We start from the raw sequence: 1,664 nt of genomic DNA, 5'->3' as shown, positions 1-1,664 counted from the left end.
CCCTTTAACTTTTACCCATGCTTTCTTTCTCTCATTTTTCCTTCAACAAAGTGAACAAATGTTATGAGACTATGATGTTGTAATATTTGGTTTAATAAGTTTACTACAATTATATTTTTGCGTTTCTTTGCACAAGTTTGCATATATATATAGAGAGATATATATAATTGTGTCATAACATTTCAAATTCCCATACTGTCTGTTTTTCTGTTTTGCATCAGGAAAAAAAGAAGACTAGGATACATCAGGCAATTACACAACCCTTGAATTGCTTTGAATACTAAGTAAAGACATTTATTTAAAGGATTCTACTTTTTGCACACATTAAATATTCGAGGCTCTTTTATTTATCAATTATTTTGTCTAGTACTTTCCTCAGAGCTACTTGCATTTCTTTGTTCCTGAGACTATAAACAATGGGGTTCAGCAGAGGTGTCAGCACTGTGTATGCCACAGCCATCAGTGTATCTTCACTGAAGGAGTCACTGTCACTATTCTTGGGCCTCAAATAGACAAAGCACGCAAATCCGTAGTGGATGGAGACCACAGTGAAGTGAGAGGAGCAAGTTGAGAAGGCCTTATACCTCCCTTTTGCAGAAGGCATCTTCACAACTATGGACAAAATGAAGACATAGGAAATCATCACTAAAACAAAGCTGCCCACTAATACAAAGGCAGTGAATGCAAGCAGAACCATTTTCTGAAAAAATGTGTAATTACAAGCAAGAGAGGCTACAGGTGCAATGTCACAAAAAAAGTGCCGGATAGTGCTAGAGTTACAAAAAGACATATTGAATACTATGATGACAATGCACAGGGAAACTAGGAATCCAACCACAACAGAGGCCATCATGAGCTGAAAGCAGATCACCCTTGTAATCAGCATGGGGTAATGCAGTGGGTTATGGATAGCAACGTAACGGTCACAGGACATGGCAGCCAAGATGAAGCAGTTATTTCCTCCTAAACCAAAGTAGAAAAACATCTGTGTGGCACACTCAGGAAAAGAAATGGTCTTGCTTTCTGAAAGCAAGTCTGCTAACATTCGGGGGATGATAACCATAGTAGTACATGTTTCTGAAAGGGAGAGACCAAAGAGGAAGAAGTACATGGGGGTGTGAAGGTTCTGACTGAGTTTGATGACCACCATTATGGTGAAATTTGCGAGTAAGATTGTCACATGGGAAGAGAAAATCACTATGAAGAGAAGAGTCTGCATTTCTGGGAAACTGGAAAACCCCCATAGAAAGAACACATTCACTGTGGTGTGATTGCCCATCTTTCTTGTGTCAATGTTTTATGCACCCTATCCTGGAGGTCAAGACTCTGAGGTGATTATGAAGTGTGCCTACATCAGTGGGCTCCTGGGTAAAAACTACCCATCTTAAAAATGGAGCCTAAATAAAGGAAATTAAGCTAATTTGGCTGAACTCAATGTCAAGACTTAGAGTGAGGAAAAGATAATTTTATTATTTGAATGCATAAATGATATATCAGCTATCCTCTGGAAGCCCACTACTCCGGCACCCCTTTGTCTCTTCTACAGTCAAAATGTGCATGACAGAAGAAGATATCAAAAAAGGACTTCTGTTGCCACCCTCCAGGAATATGATGGGTAAAATGCTTAAAGACTATCATGCAGAAAGGACTAATAAAATATTTCA

At 38.7% G+C, this 1,664-nt stretch overlaps 1 protein-coding gene across 1 annotated transcript; it reads right to left on the bottom strand.

Moving 5' to 3' along the window:
- Nucleotides 1-343: 343 nt before the first annotated feature.
- LOC100734678 (olfactory receptor 10T2-like) lies at nucleotides 344-1,279 on the bottom strand. The gene has a single exon (XM_013144039.2). It carries the CDS (start codon nucleotides 1,277-1,279, stop codon nucleotides 344-346), a length of 936 nt encoding a protein of 311 aa, XP_012999493.2.
- Nucleotides 1,280-1,664: the final 385 nt, after the last annotated feature.

Source organism: Cavia porcellus, unplaced genomic scaffold (assembly GCF_034190915.1).
Source record: "Cavia porcellus strain 051 isolate PalLab524CR breed Dunkin Hartley unplaced genomic scaffold, mCavPor4.1 scaffold_9, whole genome shotgun sequence".
NCBI lineage: Eukaryota > Metazoa > Chordata > Mammalia > Rodentia > Caviidae > Cavia > Cavia porcellus.
Note: the sequence above shows the minus strand (reverse complement) of the source record. Positions and strands in the feature narration are given on the sequence as shown.